The 16,041-nt window shown below is 37.8% G+C and overlaps 2 protein-coding genes across 3 annotated transcripts; both read right to left on the bottom strand.

The window, feature by feature from the left end:
• Positions 1-26: 26 nt before the first annotated feature.
• Positions 27-8,904, bottom strand: EMB3129 (GTP-binding family protein). Its single transcript, XM_077385308.1, has 10 exons — positions 7,719-8,904; positions 5,921-6,067; positions 5,531-5,647; positions 5,268-5,411; positions 5,105-5,191; positions 1,678-1,793; positions 1,298-1,479; positions 869-926; positions 451-765; positions 27-366 (listed from the first exon to the last, which is right to left on the bottom strand). The coding sequence occupies exons 1-9, from the start codon at positions 7,854-7,856 to the stop codon at positions 642-644; spliced, it is 1,113 nt and encodes a 370-aa protein (XP_077241423.1). The 5' UTR covers positions 7,857-8,904; the 3' UTR covers positions 27-366; positions 451-641.
• A 180-nt stretch (positions 8,905-9,084) lies between these two features.
• On the bottom strand, positions 9,085-16,013 carry LOC143881952 (receptor homology region, transmembrane domain- and RING domain-containing protein 2-like). 2 transcript variants are annotated; one of them, XM_077385307.1, is made up of 5 exons: positions 15,741-16,013; positions 15,361-15,610; positions 14,913-15,143; positions 10,486-10,890; positions 9,085-9,952 (listed from the first exon to the last, which is right to left on the bottom strand). In XM_077385307.1, the coding sequence occupies exons 2-5, from the start codon at positions 15,497-15,499 to the stop codon at positions 9,387-9,389; spliced, it is 1,341 nt and encodes a 446-aa protein (XP_077241422.1). In that variant the 5' UTR covers positions 15,500-15,610; positions 15,741-16,013; the 3' UTR covers positions 9,085-9,386. The 2 variants fall into 2 exon arrangements, with proteins under 2 accessions (XP_077241422.1, XP_077241421.1); XM_077385306.1 differs by having other exon boundaries at positions 15,361-15,563; positions 15,741-16,012.
• Between the last annotated feature and the right edge of the window lie 28 nt (positions 16,014-16,041).

Raw genomic sequence — 16,041 nt, 5'->3', positions numbered from 1 at the left:
TTGATCCATATGAAGAAAATTAGCTCCCACCTAAAAGACCACCATATTATGATTCAGAAATGAAAAATTATACGGTGTAAGGCTTCCATATTTATTTGCTAGCACTACATTGTACATTCTGTGCCCAAGACAAGGAGGTAGACCAACGTTCTGTCGTTTGATTTGCAATCTAAAAGAAGCCAAATGTGTAAATTTGTGAGACTAAAATGGGTTCTTTCCTGATACAGTGCTTTGGCCTAGCAAGCCAACCAACTCTCCATGAATTTGTCCTACTTTGCCCATTTCATACTCCTAGAAAAAACCCAACAGAAATAAGGTCCCCACATGTGTCCATCTATCTACAAGTCCTTCAAATCCCAAAATCATCTGCATGCACAACCAATCAAAAAAAAAAAATCAAATCATCTGCATTTCAATAGAAACAAAAGTCCCAAGCATTCAAGACATTACCCAATTTATTGAATGCACATCTGTAAAGATCTTGGATTTCTCGAAACACTTTTCGCAATCCCTGTACCATATATTATGATCATCAAGTAACTTTGGATATACATAGAGATGACAAATTTGACTTGGCGTGGCTGCTCTACAGTTACAAGACAGAGTAATCAAAGCCCCGAAATGAACCATCAAGTAGCCTTTTACTGGGGAGGCCTCTCTAGTGAAGTCCAACCAAACTTCCCTTTCCGGAAATCGGTCAACACACGGAACGCCGCTTGACTAACATCTCCACCAAACACTTGAAGGGCGAGTTTCTCAACAAATCTGCAAACCAAAAAAATTATTATTATCAACCAGATTGGTTATCTATTTGATCAGAACATTGAGGTTCCAAGTAAAAACTATTGTTCAGCTCATTGCAGCATACATTTTACCACAGAAACTGTCTGGGTCGATCTTATAACGCCTGTAAAGAGCTTTTGAACCTGTCAAAAGTAAGAATTTTCATAAGCATATAAGTTGTATAATTAGACAAAGAATCCAGTCTCTGCCTGCCTCTAATTATCTGGATCAAATTGTAGGTTTGTCTCCACCTCTGAACCTCCTCCAAAAGGTTACATCTATTTGGACTTTCAAAAGGGATACGATATCAGCAGAACCATGTTTTAATAATTGCACAAACTCAGCTTGTCTTTTCTTTTTTAATGGCTTGTCAGAGTTTTTTTGGGAACTGTAATAACCTTTGACAGCTCCTTATATAATAAGACAAAATGAGTCAGTGCAATTACTAAAACCTGGTTGTGCTGATATCATTTCCCCTTTCAAAATAATAAAACTTCTAACAGAAATAACATACCTACTGATGGAAGCCTCGTCAGCATCTGAACAAGAATTGTGGCAACATCAGCAACATCATACGATCTCTCCCCAATGTCATCACATATTGCGAGCTTTATTGCAGCTGTTTGGTCACTGATTCGCATTGGCAGTATGCCAGGGGAGTCCAACAACTCCAGATCTTTCCCAAAATGGACCCATCTTTTTTTACACAGAAAAGAAGCAAATGAACAGAAGAACATAATCAAAGGACATTGTTTTGTCATCCAGAATCCGCAATCAAAAACTTCCAAAACCTCCAAATTAGAAACTAATGTCATACGACTCATACAGAATAGATTGATTATCAAACATGTTCTGATTCTTGAGCTCTACTTAGTGCATCTGGAAATTACTGACCTCAACTGTCTCGTGACACCTGGCCTGGGAGCAGCTGGACACATTCGGCGCTTCAGCAAACGGTTTATTAAAGATGATTTACCTACATTTGGATATCCAACCACTCCAGCTCGGACCTGTCCCATAACAAAAGCATGCGAGTGTAACTAAAATAATAAATTTGCCATCATTTCCTCAACCAAACAGAACAGATGTGACACAAACCTCAGAACCAAAAAAATGATTTTTTTTAATGGTCTCAGAATAAATGATTATGACCGACATGTTTTCCGGATTGTACCCAAGGAAAGCCTATTGAGAATTGAGAAACAAGTAGTTGGATATCATAAATGAAATGTTGGCTGCTGACTCGGAAATGCATACATGATATCAGATGGATCAGCTTCATAGGATTTGTTCTAACAACTCTTTGTTAGCTAACATCATATCAGTATCAGGAAACCTCTTCTCACTGGTTGAGTCCGTAACTGTTAATAGTTAACCACTACAATAATGTTATAGGTCCAGAATTGGGTGGGATCTCAGTTCAAGGAGACTTTTATCCCATATACGAGGTATACAATCTCCTAAACTGATGAAGCCTCCACAAATCTGCATTTCTTGAATTTCTTTTTCTTTTTTTATGCTGAAAAATAATCCGCACTCCATTATTTTCAAAAAAAAAAAAAAAATCATCCCGTGGCACATGAATTAGCATAAGAATAATTTTGTTTTAGGAAAAATCTCCTTTTAGAATAATTGCCATGACTAATCCACCTAAATTTCTTAAAGGGCCAAAGAACGATAACCTCTCCTTGGTTATCTCTTACACCCACTTTCCCTCAACCATACAAGAGTTGGATTGGAATAGGTTCACCAAGAATTCAAAAATGATGCTTCCTTGACAATGTGGGACAAGGATTAGCATTATGTTATTATTCCATGTTGTAATTCAAAGAAAGTGATCCCAAACATTTATGGCCTTGCAGGAGTGCTAGTAATTGCCAGTAGCACCCTTTGTTTACAGATCCTTAAGGATTGCTTTAAGGGTGTGAATTCTATATTTGGAATCCTTATCGTGAATTGATTTGATGTCCGATGGCTGCCTTGGCAACTCCAAAAAGTCATGCCAAGGCTGCTTGGGATCATGGCTTTAAATTTCCACCGAAACCGACAAGAAATGACCGAAATATTTCCCTCGCATCCACACTGAAATGAGACCGAAACCAAATTCATAAGTGCACTAATGGTATATTATATAAGTACATGTTACATAATTATATTTATATGAATTGCATGTGAAATGTGATGATGTACTATGTATACATATTATATGAATTACATGGGAAACATGGTATGTAGTAAATTATCAGACATGCGAGCAAACACATGCCACTAACAATGCATATCCCTAGGTGTTTGATGTTATTAAACCATTATGGATGACTGCCTAGCTTATGTGATGGCTTCTGAATGTGAATTTTTATTTATTCTATCATTTCTTGAAGTTTTATCATACCATTCTATCATTTGCAAATGTTTCTATACGTTTTGTGATTTTACAAGATTTTCCACCGAAATTTCTATTCGAAACCGAAGCGCGTTTCCGTTTCTGTGGCGACCGAAACCTAAAACCTTGTTTGGGGGTAGGCCCCTGCGAGCATATTGAGATCTATCTCCCATTAAGGGACACATCTTGAGGTCAATAAGCATGGAGCTACGTGTCAAAACTAGTACAAGCTTCATCACCTAGGGAAACACAGTGCACCGGCTCGGCATTCGTCCTTCTATCATTCGCGAAGCAGAGGCAGGAGAAAGGAAAACTCCTCAACGTGTGACAGACTAAGAAACACTGCAAATCCAACACACATACCCCCTCCCAAATGTGCATGTTTCCTAAAACGGCCGTTCTTGATTAAAGCGTATAATGGAAGGGAAAGAGATCGGAAAGCCCGTGAGGCAATCCTTGCCACACATAGGCATCATGGAACATGGTAATAGCCAAAGCAAGTGAATCAGTGCCTTTTAAAGAGCAAGGGTGAGCCAATCCATAGCCGGGGTGGACCCTGAATGTAAGGAAAGGACACAAGAGGCTTGATTTGGAAGAAAATCACAAAATTTCACCATGCCATTTTCAAGGAAAGCTCTTTTTTGTTCCTTACTTGGGAACCGACTCTCAACGAGTTCAGATGACATCAAATCATATGATTTTGACTATAATTGAGGAATTGAACATTCCTCAGTTCAGTTGTTTGTTGTCATTTCATTGAGTGAGAGATAGAGTGACGTGATCTCGTGTAGTTCAAGCGAGGGAGGGATTCTCAGGTTAGAAGCCTACTGAGTTCGCAAAAAATTTAAGCTTGATAGAGCCATCTTGAATTTCTTCCACTGTGCACTTATCACTTTTGTGAGCTTGATACCCTGTAAAATGTTTATCACCTCTGCCTCATCATAGACTCCTTAATTCCAATCGGGCTAGAAAACACCCACTTAGTTTGACCATGTTCATCTCTAAGGATCCTTCCAATTCCTTATGGACCCATGTTACCTAAACTTGAACCGCCAAAGTTGATTTTCAACATTCGGGATCAGACAAGGTCCACTTAGGACTAGGGATGCCATTCCTCTCCGAAATCATAAACATATCCCTCCAGAAATGGATCAATGCATAGCTAGAAATATTCCCTAAAGCACAGGAGAACTCGCGCCCATTTGCAATTCAAATGCATCACCTTCGATATATCTATACTTATATATAATGGCAAAACTCTTACGGTTGTTGAGGTTATTTAAGATTTAAGACCTTATACATATAGATGTCCCTTTTAGATATTCATTCTATCTATTACACTAAATTTCTGCTTGAATCAATAACTAAAAAATTTGACAAACAAGTAAATAGACCACAAACCAATATGCTTGCCAGCATAATCCAAATCTAATAAATTCCTTTTAAAATATCAAATTATTGCTTTTAGCTGAAGTAAAGATATCAAAAATCATTAAAAATAGAACTAAACATAGACACATGGTCGAAACATTGCATATTGCTTACCATTAAAAAAAAAATCGCATATCACTCTAGTTCTAAGACCAAGAGAATTCATATCACTCTAGTTCTAAGACAAAGAGAATTCATATCACGCGCTTTGTGCTGATATGACCGATACGTAACGTTTTGGCCTTTGGCTAATATGTTCACCGATACCAATGTTTTGAATCATGTGCATATATACATTATCCATATTACCACCACGTGTGTAAATCTAGTTGGATTAGATAAATAATGTAACACATTTTCTAAGATTGTTAAGCCCGTTTAGCACTTTCAGTAGAAAATGCAAAATTACTAACACACTTTCCAATAATGAATTCCATTGTCACTTCAGTAACAAATAGGAAAGAAAGATAAAAAGTATCCAGTAATTCATGAAATGGAAAATCGCACCGGACGAGGAAGAAGTCCTTTTGCTCTTCGCTTGGCATTCACACCAACTGCTAACGACTTCGCCAGCCTTCCTAGCTTCATACTTCCCTGTGATTCATCCACAAATTTAGTACATGCTGTGTAAAGATCAAAGCAGCAGAATTTGAGAGCATCATGAACATACCATCCCAAGCTGCCCATTGGCGAAAACAACCTTTATTCCCTGCCTTGAAAAGTAAGTACTCCATGCATTTCTGTCTGCAGTGGATATCATGTCTTCTCTATTCAACACTAAAATTCTTTTCCTATTACCAAGCCAGGAATCCATCTGCTCAATCCAAATTTATTGAAATGGTTAAGTTCAGAACCCTAGATAGGAACTATAGAATTCTGCATAGTCAACTCATGGTGGGTTTAACCAATATACACAAAATATAAAAACTCCACCTGTGGATGACTTGTGGATAGGGGAATTCTTGCATCTCGAACCTCTATGACAACATCCATTAGCTTAAGTTGTTCTTTGAGTTCCTTTTCTGTTTTCGCAATATGACCAGGATACCACTGAAATTTTTATTTTTTTTTTGAAATGGCAAGATGAATTCATTAAAAAGGAAGGGGACCGAGGTGGGCCTCAACCAAAATTACAAGAAAATAAAACAACAATAACAAGAAAGACAAATCTCAGGGAGGAAGGAAGTCAAAGTATGCGATAGCAAGAAGTAGCAGTTCAAAGTATGCGATAGCAAGAAGTAGCGGTTCATAATGAACAATCGAAATTCATATTGCAATCTATAGCTCAAAAATGAGTTATGCAAGGCCACACCTTATATGTACCTGCATGGGACGCAGTGGCCTTGTCCAGTGATGAAGATCCGCTTCCAAACCAATCCAATCACATTCTCCTTGTAAGCCCCCGGATGCATTATTATAAAGGTCAGTGCTCTCCTCTTGGCGCCTGAGTGGAGACTTCCCTTCTGAAATCTGCAATATTTTCCATTTCTGTCATGTTTCCGTTTTAAAGCAAATCTGAAATTACACCTAGTATGACAAGCCTAACAAAAATCTGATAATTCTTATAAATAAAAAGAAACATCAGTATAAGAGCACTTCAACAGACATGACCAATGTTGATGTGATGTTGGAATGAATGTTATTTATAAGACTTTTGCAGCTACAACACCAAGTAGATGATACCATTATGTAGCAAAAAGATTGGATGGTAGCTTCATCCAGCATAAATAAGGTTGATAGAGAATAGTACCATGTTTCCCTGAGTTCCATTGTCTAACAAGCTAGAACAATACAAAGTTACGGATTGTCGGCACTTAAAAATGGAGGCTAAGATTGGAGACTGCTATCGGAGCAATTCTTGAGGTTAAGAAACCCTAACCCCTCAAGATTGGAGACTGCTAAAGAACTAAAAATTCAAGTTTTACTTCTGTTAAGCAAATTGGTTTAGTTAGATAATGTTTCATTTGAGTTTCTCTTGCTCTTCCATTGGTCTTTAGTATGGAACTTTGACAATATTTCAGTAATGTGATTGATGTTTTCATGTGATCTCAAGTTCCTGAAAATCTCGCATACTATCAGAGCAATTCTTGAGTTGAATAAACCCTAACCCATCAAGTTTGGAGGTTGCTCAAGAACTAAAGATTCTTCCCAACTTACTTCACAAGTCTTTTCAAGGTAAATATTCCAATAGATAGTTTATTTTTACTTAGAAATGTATATATATCCAATAACATACTTAGAAATGTACATATCCAATAATTCACTACATGTATATCAAGTGTAGTTGTATTTTTTATTAACTAACCAATGTATAAGCTAGGGAAATGTTATCAGCACTACTGTATTTTGATGAGGGCACTCCTCATTTTATTAAAAGTACGGTATGGCCCGCAGCATAGGATGATCCAAACCGTCCATTAGATGGGCCACAGCCTAAATAGGTTGTGCCCTAAAAACCATTCCCATAGGCTGTTCCTAACCCTCCGATCTGAATGTTAGAGGGTTGATCCTAACCCTCTATAGATCGGAGGGCTAGGATCAACCTATGGAAATATTTTTTTGGGCACAACCTATTTAGGATGTGGCCCATCTAATGGACGGTTTGGATCATCCTATGGTGCGGGCCATACCGTACTTTTAATAAAGTGAGGAGTGCCCTCATCAAAATACAGTAGTGCTGATAACATTTCCCATAAGCTATTAGTAAATCAATTACACACAATATACTGTAATATGCCATCAGGATTATGGGTATTACAATCCCTTCAAAGAACTCAGCATAAATATAAAAAACAAAATTAAACCCAACATAGAGAGTCATAGGTTTTAGTTTCCAACTAGGGTTTCAAAAACAATATAACAGAAAATTTAAGAAAGCACAAAGCAATTTTGATCTGTTGGGTCCGTAAAGGGGAAGCAGCACACAAATTTCTTAATCAAAACCCATCAAATTACTGGACTAGACAACATTATGAACATAAAACATAACAACTTTTTTCAACTGAATGGAAACCCATAAATCACAAACCACCAATATTAATTTGAATAGAAGAAAGAAAAGAAAAAAAAGAAAAATGGGTTATTTGAGTCAATGAAATGCATTTAATAAAATGAAACTTACCTGCAAAATGGTGGGGGATGATGCTACAAGAGCCTTTGCTGAGACCACCTGGTTTCTGCAACGAAGGGGGTGACGATGGAGAAATTGGGTGGGGTTAGTTTTGGGCAAGGAAAAGCATGCTGAAACCCTCACAGCCATCTCTCTCTCTCTCTTCTCTCTCTCTCGATAATGTTAAAACTTAAAAAGGGAACTGATATTCCAACCCCCTTTTTTCCTGCTCACACAGTCACACCACTCCTAGGAAGAAGAGGCCAGGATTGTGTTATTGTAATAAATCGAGGGAACATGCAGTGGAGAGAAAAATAGAGTGGGGCCTACATATTTGGATGATCTAAATCATTCATTTATCGAGCCTATAAAATGGACGGTTCTGTAGAGGAATTTCTTTAGATTGGAGGGTTAGGATCATCCTATCGAGAACGGGGCCCAAAAAAAAGAATGGTTTAGATGCCCGATGATGTGGGCCCAACTATATTCTTTTGCTGCTTTTACCATATTATTATTATGATTATTGGCTACTGATATTTGGACTACATGTTTTGATAATGAGACACACTCAAGTTGTCTTTTCCTCTTTAATTGGCTGCTGATAGCTTTTTAGGAATTGTAATTGCTTAAATAATAAAAGAGAATGTGAGTTTGTGTTATTATCAAAACATCGCGGTGCAAATATAAGTAGCCTTATTATTAATTTGACTATTGTTTATTAGGGATTTGCTAGGGACCAGATGCAACAGCCAGCTGCGAAATGTCTTTCTGGTATGGTCCCTCGCAAATCCCTGTTATTATTATCCTAATTTTCTTTTAAAATGAAACTAGTATTCATTGACTTCATTCAACCTACATGATATCAATATGTTGTGGGTCCTTCATCCTCTCTTTTTTTTTCCTCTCCTCTCTCTATATTGGCAATGACACCCCTACTGCCACCTTATTTTGGCAACGACACACACACACTCACACCAGGAAACTACATCAATTGACAACCAAACACAAATTATCACTACTCTAAGAGGAAACTACTTCACTGTTAATACACATGTTGACTACTTCAATTCTAATTCGCTACTACTCAACTAGGCAACTGCGCGCAACCAAACTGACTTTAACAAGTTTTCAAACAATACCTGGAAATCAAACTAGCATACCGACTGTTACATGTATGCGAGCTTCTTCAATCTCGGAAATCAGAAAATGTATTCATGTTAATGCCTCACCTGAACAGCCTCGACCAACTTATACTTCAGTATATTAAGCTTTATAAATCAACATAACTATTTGGCATATATCCAATCTGGGTTTTACAGATCCACCCCTGTACAAGACATAAGTGCCAGTTCTTTCACTAAGTCAATCACAATAAATGTCAGGGTTCATGGCCGGGCATTATATTCGTACTGAAAATTATTCACTATGAGATGAGAAGAAAAAACATAGAGTTTAGCTGAACAGAGCCAAAACACCAAGAAAATGCAGCAACGCTGAAACAAAGAGGGTCACTATATTACAAAAGGATACCCACTTCCCAGCTTTTGATGTGCATTGGATGCAATTCTTACCAGAAGGAATGCACGATGTGGGTGTCATTCTCATCTATGTTTGAGATTCAGGCCATCCACTTACCACCCATTAAAAGAAAGCCCACTTTAGGAGAGCATCAAATTTGCATCAACATCCTGGTAAAGACTGTGCAGAAGCGAAAGGGGACATGCTTGATGCTGATTCACTGCAATGCCGCAGGAACGTCTGCCGGCTGGACGACCCAACATAACTTGGCGACCCGATACTTGAGCTTGGAACATAAGCTAATGCGTACCTCGAATTATGAGATGAATATAAAGGAGGGAGGCCAAAGGAGTGAGGAGAAATGAATTGAGAGGGTTGGGATCTCTGAGATGATGCTTGTCTAAGATCTACGGAGCTTCTGCTTACACTTATAGGAGGTGAGTTGGTATAGGATCGAAGAGAATGCATAGTAGAAAGAGAGTGGGGGCGAGATGTTGATGGGGACTGATATGGTGATGGGGCTATATGTATTGCCGAAGATGTTGCTAATGAAGAACGTGCAGATGATAATCCGACAGAGGAAGAAGGGGAGGCAGGACCCGAGGAAAGTAACGGTGTGGACTCTGAGGCTGGAGGAATGCCAGTGCTAGTCCTTGCATCGCGCTTGCAAACAGGGCAAAACGTCCTCCAAGTTGTAAGCCAAGCATCCACACAAATCGAATGGAATTCTGTCAAAAAAAAAAACCCAAACAAGTAACATTAAAGAAAGGGCAATAAAAGATGACGACCAGAGAGGTTACTGCAGCAGTGGGCTATAATTTCCACAAAATGACACATAAAAAAACATGAAATTTCCATTTTTTTTTTTAAATCATGAAATTTCTTGTTTTTTACATGGTATACTTTTTTATTTATCACTGCTCATCGCTGCCCATAAAAATTATGAAATTTCAAAAATTAAGTACACGGTTCGTGTTAGAAACTTAGAATTCACACCCATGCTATTTGTGTTTTAGACTCCGACAAATGATCTTTAAATGGAAAAATATGCACTTGCTTAGTCAAATTTTAGCCAAAAAGTAACTTTTTAAAAATATTTCTAACAAGTCCACAAACAATCATTCGGAAAAAAAGTCCATAAACAATACTTTTTTCACGTATATTATTCACTGAACTTTTCTTTTGACCCAAAAGCCCTTTGATTAACTCTGAAAGTACAACTCTTTTGCCCAAAAATTTTGCATAGGGCCAAAGAACTTACTGTGACGACATGGTAGTACTCTAAGCTTCTCCCCCACATTGTAGTCTTCAAGGCATATAGAACATGTTCTTGAAGTAGAATTATCTTCTAAAACTGATGTGAATATCAGACTAGGCATTGCTTTCACTAATCGACTACTCATTCCATGGAACTCTCGAACATGAGGAGCTCGAGGCCGCTCTCGTCTTATACGGTGTCTGCGTACAAAGAAGCATGTAGCAAGCACGGCAGACATTGCGAGTAGAGATATAAAAGAGATGGCCATGATTGACCAGGCTGAATTCTCAAAGGTTGAGATAATCCACAGCTCCATATCAGTTGATCCACTATATCTTTTCAGTACCTTGCCCGAGGCTTTGGAAACAAACACCGCAGGAATTTTAATACCCGCTGGATTTCCTGCCACTGCATTTTTAACATTATTATAGACTGGCCATAGTTTTGAAAATAAGAAAGCTAAGGCAATTGTAGAAGTAATAAACGAAATATTTCAAAAAATGCTGCACTATGTGTTGACATTGACAAGGAGGTATGTGTCCAAGAACATGTGCATCACAGCACATGCACGTCAATACATATGAGATATGAGACCAAATGTAAAAACTTGCATAAATGACATTCCTCTTGGATGTTTTTCTTCTTTTGTTTTTTGATTACTGTCATACTCACAATCAAGTTTCAAGGTTTGAACCATAGTAGCCGGAAACTCCTAAAACACATTTTGGAAAGGTCGGAAACTCATTTCCCCTAAAATGGGTTTTGAAAACGTTTCTGAAACGTGATAAAAAATTGGGGAAATGTTTCCGAAACACATGGGAAACATATAAGTAACTTATGTGAAACACATGAGAAACGTATGGAAAACCTGTAGAAAACATATGTGAAACGTGTGGGAAATATGTGCAAAACTTACGAGAATTGTTTAAAAAAAACACGTTTCTCATATGATTTTTTATCGTTCTCCTGTTTCTCGTTTCCCCTCTATTTTTTCCATGCGTTTCCCGAATTCGTTTCCCATCTTGGCAACTATGGTTTGAACACTAATGCCTCAAACTTTATTCTACCAACAAAAAATCATGAGTCCAAATAGGCATTCTTCTGAAGAGATGAGGAAGGGAAGAGAAGAGATGCCATTCAAAAAAAAAGGAAGAGAAGATAGTCAAATATTCTATAATATAATTATCATAGCAAAAAAGTAGAGTTTTTATGGGTACAATATCATGCAACACTACAATAATCAATAACAGCACAAATAATTAGTAGGAATGTGGTTCCTAGAATGATAAGAGAATAGAATACTATAAATAAACACTAAATAATTCATTACAATTTGTAAACTATAGAAGAAAGAGGAACAGTAGAGAGGAAACGAGAGAAATGAAAAGAAGATTTGGAGTGGAAGTTCGTAGGTTTTCAAAACAAAGTGGAGGATCTCTTATTTAAAGGAAAGCCCACCCAATTAGCATCAGTGTACCCCTCAATGTGAATGTGCCCATTTGATTTAAGCAATATCCTAAGACCAAGAGCACTTTTTGAGGAATATCAACATACGAATCATAACTTTCCAATCTGGAACACGAATGTGCGTAAGCTGGTCTACCACACTAACTGCAAATGTGACATCCAGTCTGGTAATGGTCGAGTAGATTAGTCTACCAATCATCATAAAAAAGTACACACTCTTAAAACAGTTCACACAGCAGATATCCGATATCAAGAAATAAAGTGACAAACCAATATCAAGAAATACACTCTTGCAGCAATGCACACTAACAGTCACACAACAGCCCTAACACAAGTTAGCAGAACCTTCGTATGATGGGACTGAAACAACTGACAAAAAATAGGGCAGCAAAAAAAATATATGGGCACAACACCTTAATTTCAGTTAGGATCTTCATAAATTAGGCAGCAAGTGGTCATATAAGCCACGTGAACACTAGCATGAGACGAAACGGGTCATGAGAACAGCAGATAGGACACGAAAACCATCAACTATCATGCTAATGAGCAACACAGTCTATAGCATATACGAATTGCATAAAAACTCCACGGATGAGGCAGCAGCACTTATTTTCCTCATTCAAGGAAGCACAGTCATACAAGTCACTCATCCTCCTTGATTTGACACGGAGAGAGGAATATTTCAATAGCAAACTCCTAGGCACGAAAGCACACAGAACCTCATAGGTTTTATTTGTACAAGGAGGGGAAAACCATCAACTATCAGACTTGTCAAGCATGGGAGAGTCACTTAAATGGGAGGACGGAAATTTGGTTTGGATCATTAGATTCTACTGACACGTCTTTGATCGAAAATTGGATTTTGCAATAGCTTTTTGGGACAGACCAGAGTCAATGCACATTCGACAGTTTGCTCGTGATCATCTGGAAGGGGTGCTCACAATGGTTCCTTGGTTAGTTCCTTTCCTCATTAGTTGGTTGGTACCCTTGGGGTTTGTGTGCCTACTAGGAGAGTCTAAAGGGTTTTGGCTCATCCTTAGGTGATTGCTTTTATTGGACAAGTCGCCTCGATGAGATCCTTACGGTTGATCATCTACATGTCACCGGTTCATCAACCGGTGTTGTATGTGTGGGCATGCCGGGGAGATCGTGGATCAATTATTTATCCATCGTTCCTTCACGAGGGAGATTTGTTGGTTTGTCTCGGTCATATTTAATTAAGGCCAGTTGGGCATGTCCTCAGCAGATTATTGCCTTATTTGAGACGTGACCCTACACCCTATGGCTTCTAGGGATAAGATTCTTTGGAACCTTCCCTTAGCTGTGACATTATGGCTGGTGTGGAAGGAGAAAATAGAAGGATTTTCAAAGGTACCCTTTAGACTAGAGTATTGTATTCGCCAAGTCAATTTCTCTTCTTTGGTGTGATGGGTCATGGATGAAAGGAAGTAGAACAGCTTTTCCATACCAATCTTCGATCCGCATGAGAAGCAGTTACGAATAGTCATTCATCACGAGATCAGCCTGCCCCTTGGTTGGGCTCCGCCGCCTACTGGGACCCTTAGGCTTTAACTTTGATGGATCCAGCTTAGGTAACCCAAATCATACAGGGATTGGTGGGATCCTTAAAGGACATTGGTGTGACCGAATCCAATAAGGTGGAAGTTCTTTCTCTGAGAAAGAGAATCTCACTGGGCATGAGTTCCTTGATTCCTTGATTATTGGGGGTGACTCAATGTTATCCGATGGGTGAAAGATGGAAAAAGGATACCTTGGATATTTTCAGATACGATGAAAGAGCGTATCGCCTCCTCGAACGGGACGAAGAGATTAGAGAGGCATTTTCCATTTGTGGCCATTTTCCTTTTAATAAAGTGCTTGATTATCATTCAGAAATAATCAATCATGAAACTTGGGTTGGCTGTAGAAAATCGAATATCAATATTTGAGAAACACTATTCCAGATGTACACTAATGTGTGTTTCATTTCCTAATAAAACTGGAATTATGGCATTGCTATAGGGGGCTGCAGCTGGTAATTAATGCCACGGTGGCATGAAATTTGAGTCTTCCAATGCTTATGTGCATGCTTTTACGATGACCATGACTACATTTTCTGCAAATCTGCAGTGTCATAGATAACAAGGTGGCAGAGATTGTTTCCTCTAGGATTGGTATGTGGCATTCTATTGTACGGATTTACGTTGACATACAGATGAATGATGATCCTTCAAATACACATAACTTATACTACTTGATGCCATTAAAATTTCTGTTGCGATAACTGGCCTTACTGTGTAATAAACTCCATGTATAGTGCTAAAGCTTATAATAAGGAAAACTGAATACACCAATATTAGTAGGAATTCGGTTTGATGAACTCTGTGTGCTGTGGACCCGTGGTTCAGCTATCTTTTCACTGTAGCACTGATTGATTACTAAATACTACACACAAAGGACAACAACAATCTGTCTATGTAAAAATCGAATCTATATACTCTTATTTCTAAATAGTGGAAAATGGAGAAACATGGAGCACTAAATTCACAAAAGAACAACCAAGAACTGAATTCACAAGAGAAAAAGCCACCTGCAATTAATTATTTTGGCACTGCATAGGACATACACATAAATCCATACTTATGAATGGAAGTAAGATAAGTAATTTCTTATATTAAGGTACCAGGAAACATGACTAGAGATATACCCACAGCTAAAGAAAACCAGATGCAAAAACATAATTGTAAATAAAGTATTTGTGTCGTCATACTATTTATCAAAATGCATGCTAAACAGGTGGACAGGAAAAATCCATTCAGTCCGTACATGATACCTTAGTAGTTAAACATATGAAAAGGAACGTTCAAGCATGATAAAGCAACAATTGAGATTACAAAGTTAACAAAAATTACTTGCAACCAGAACACCACAACAATTGAGATTACAAAGTTAACAAAAATTACTTGCAACCAGAACACCAGTATCTTCATTGTCAAAAACAATAGCCGCTTTGAACCCTGCACTTTGCGCTCTTCTAACTTTATCGTCAAAAGTGCACCCCCCTCTAATAATCAACACAAATGGAGAACTTTCACCTTCACTTGGAACGACTTTATTAGTTAACGGGGTGCAAGCGTCAATAGGCTCGGCCAAATATAACTTCCCACATTCTCCAGACTCTTTGATCCCCGGAGCTTAAAAAAAAAAAACCCAAAAGAAATATATTAACATCATCATCACACGCATACGCACTCTTATGCAAACAAATTGAGTAACAGCAAATGTTCTTAAACAGTAGCACATAAAACTACATTCCTATAGGCATGTAAGTAATATCTACCAACGAAATTTCGCATCTGATAAGAAAATTGAATACAAAAAACACATAGAATTAAGTGAAACAAAGCTTACCAAAGTTAGCCTCGATGTCATCGAACGATAACGATATATTGTTCCCAATCAAAACAACAGTTGCAGTCACCCGCCCAGCCAGAAAACAAAGTAGAATGAAAAGATACGCAGTGATCCGATAATTATCCCATAACTCCATTAGGTTACAAAGTGAAAACCCTAAGCAATCAAAAATCCCTTCTCTATATCTCTATTCCTTAACCCTAAATCAAAATAAAAGAAACCCACTTATGTTCAGATCATGAGATTCCTAAAACAGCAAGAAAAAGCCAATTACAGATTAATCTTAAACTAAATCAAATCAAACAGACATCAATAAAAAACAAAGAGGCAATTACAAATTAACCCTAAACTAAATCAAATAAAAAACCCTAGAATACCTGAAACTTATTAGTTGAAAGAAGGATATTGGAAATGGAATAGATAAGAGGTACCAAGGTGGATTCTATGGATCAAAACATCAGCTTCCATGCTTAGTATGAGCATCAACGTGTGATTTTTGCCCTAAAAATTAAAAAATGTCAAGGGTTTTATATGTATGAATGAAGAGATGAGAGGAGACTCGATTTCTTTCGATCTCAGACCTGTCCCTGTCTTTCTCTTTAAAAAACTATGTCGTCCTTTTAGAACGTTTGTTCGAGTATATCCACAGCTCTATGGCCTAGAATCCTCTACAACTCA

Source organism: Tasmannia lanceolata, unplaced genomic scaffold, assembly GCF_043159265.1.
Source record: "Tasmannia lanceolata isolate RefF3 unplaced genomic scaffold, GAP_Taslan_0.1 ptg000007l, whole genome shotgun sequence".
Lineage (NCBI taxonomy): Eukaryota > Viridiplantae > Streptophyta > Magnoliopsida > Canellales > Winteraceae > Tasmannia > Tasmannia lanceolata.
This window is presented reverse-complemented; position numbering and strand designations above follow the sequence as displayed.

Coding starts and splice junctions, on each gene's coding strand:
- EMB3129 (XM_077385308.1), bottom strand. CDS start 7,856: ATGGCTGTGAGGGTTTCAGCATGCTTTTCCTTGCCCAAAACTAACCCC. Junction 5,412..5,530: donor TATCCACAAGTCATCCACAG/GTGGAGTTTTTA, acceptor TGGATTGAGCAG/ATGGATTCCTGGCTTGGTAA. Junction 1,794..5,104: donor AAGGACTTCTTCCTCGTCCG/GTGCGATTTTCC, acceptor GTTATGGGACAG/GTCCGAGCTGGAGTGGTTGG.
- LOC143881952 (XM_077385307.1), bottom strand. CDS start 15,499: ATGGAGTTATGGGATAATTATCGGATCACTGCGTATCTTTTCATTCTA. Junction 15,144..15,360: donor TGACATCGAGGCTAACTTTG/GTAAGCTTTGTT, acceptor TTTTTTTTTAAG/CTCCGGGGATCAAAGAGTCT. Junction 10,891..14,912: donor TACTGGTGTTCTGGTTGCAA/GTAATTTTTGTT, acceptor TTAAAAATGCAG/TGGCAGGAAATCCAGCGGGT.